Source organism: Cibotium barometz, chromosome 48 (assembly GCF_041138505.1).
Source record: "Cibotium barometz isolate CiBa-2024 chromosome 48, ASM4113850v1, whole genome shotgun sequence".
Taxonomy (NCBI): Eukaryota; Viridiplantae; Streptophyta; class Polypodiopsida; order Cyatheales; family Cibotiaceae; genus Cibotium; species Cibotium barometz.
Window position 1 is genome coordinate 29,927,321 of NC_141093.1, and position 1,470 is coordinate 29,928,790.

The 1,470-nt window shown below is 42.7% G+C and overlaps 1 protein-coding gene across 1 annotated transcript in view; it reads left to right on the plus strand.

Moving 5' to 3' along the window:
• Positions 1-733: 733 nt before the first annotated feature.
• The window catches only part of LOC147611054 (uncharacterized), a 1,722-nt gene continuing 985 nt past the window's right edge, over positions 734-1,470 (plus strand). The window contains exon 1 of the mRNA XM_086785702.1: positions 734-1,028. Coding sequence (XP_086641828.1) covers positions 932-1,028 — 97 coding nt within the window. The 5' untranslated portion in view covers positions 734-931. The remainder of the gene's footprint in view (positions 1,029-1,470) is intronic.

The window sequence follows — 1,470 nt, forward strand, 5'->3', positions numbered from 1 at the left end:
TGTGTGTGTGTGGGGGGGGTGGTGGTGGTGGGGTTTGGGAAAAGATAGGTTCGCATTAACCTAGTACTTGTTCGATTTCTAAAAAGACTTTCTCGAATTGAGGGAAGAAGGAAAAACACCTCCAAGATTTAGTTGTATTTAGATTTCAGTATAACAAAAAGTCTTATTTAAAATTATAATTTCCTCATGATGAAAAGGATTGATGTAAGGCTCAGTAAAATTAATTTCCCAAACCTTGGGTGGTGGTGGTGGTTAGGGGGGAAGGGGGCACACACATATATATTTGTTTTGGGGGGGGGGGGGGGGGGGGGGGGGGGGGGGGGGGGAACTCTAAACAAGAGACATCAGACCACTTAAAACGATGGATCAGGATTCAGGAGTTACATATTGATGTGGTGCAAGTGGTAACCTCTTTGACAACGGACGAACAAGGTGTTCAAGAGCTTTATAAATTATGAAATGTTGGTCTTTTTATCTTTAGAGGTCCAAGTTTTTGGGAGGTCGTGCTGGAATATTGATGTTTTACAATTGTATTTCATTTGTTCTTCCTTTTTGACAAAGGAAGAAGAATGTATTCAAGAGCTTCATAAAACATTCCTATTTTTAAATTTTAAAGGTCCAGGTTTTCTGGGAGGCAGTGCTGGATTATGAATGATGGCCTAGAATTCTATTGTTTTGATGGGAGAGAGAGTGGTCGGCATGGTCATATGAATACCATGCAAGTTGTGCAAGGCGATCAGTAGTGGAGCACCAGCAGGCCATAACTTAGTGGAATTTTGAATGCGAAAGCTGTAAATCATAACACTATAAAACAAGGCATGAGGGCTGGCCGGGAGCTTCAAGTTCCGAGTGGCTAGATAGTGGAGATCTTGCCACTCAAAAAATTCCAGTAGATTTGACCGCAAATATCTCTGCTAAACTTGAAGAAAACATGGCGGTTAGAAAGGCCATGTGGAGTTTGCTTGTGGTCATTATTATAGTGCTTGTCCATTGCATAACGGAGGTCGAAAACAGGCACATTCCATCAGGTGAGGCCACATCGTGTGTGTGTGTGTGTGTGTGTGTGTGTGAGAGAGAGAGAGAGAGAGAGAGAGAGAGAGAGAGAACAGCATTGTGTGCATTGTTTGTTATTGTGTGTGTGTGTGAGAGAGAGAGATATAGAGAGACCAGCATTGTGTGCATTGTTTGTTATTGTGTGTGTGTGTGTGAGAGAGAGAGAGAGAGAGAGAACAGCATTGTGTGCATTGTTTGTTATTGTGTGTGTGTGTGAGAGAGAGAGATATAGAGAGACCAGCATTGTGTGCATTGTTTGTTATTGTGTGTGTGAGAGAGAGAGATCAGCAGCATTGTGTGTGTGTATGTGAAGAGACCAGCATTGTGTGCATTGTTTGTTTTTGTGTGGGAGAGAGAGAGACCAGCATTGTGTGTGTGAGAGAGACCAGGGATATTCTGTGTGTGTGCACGAATCTC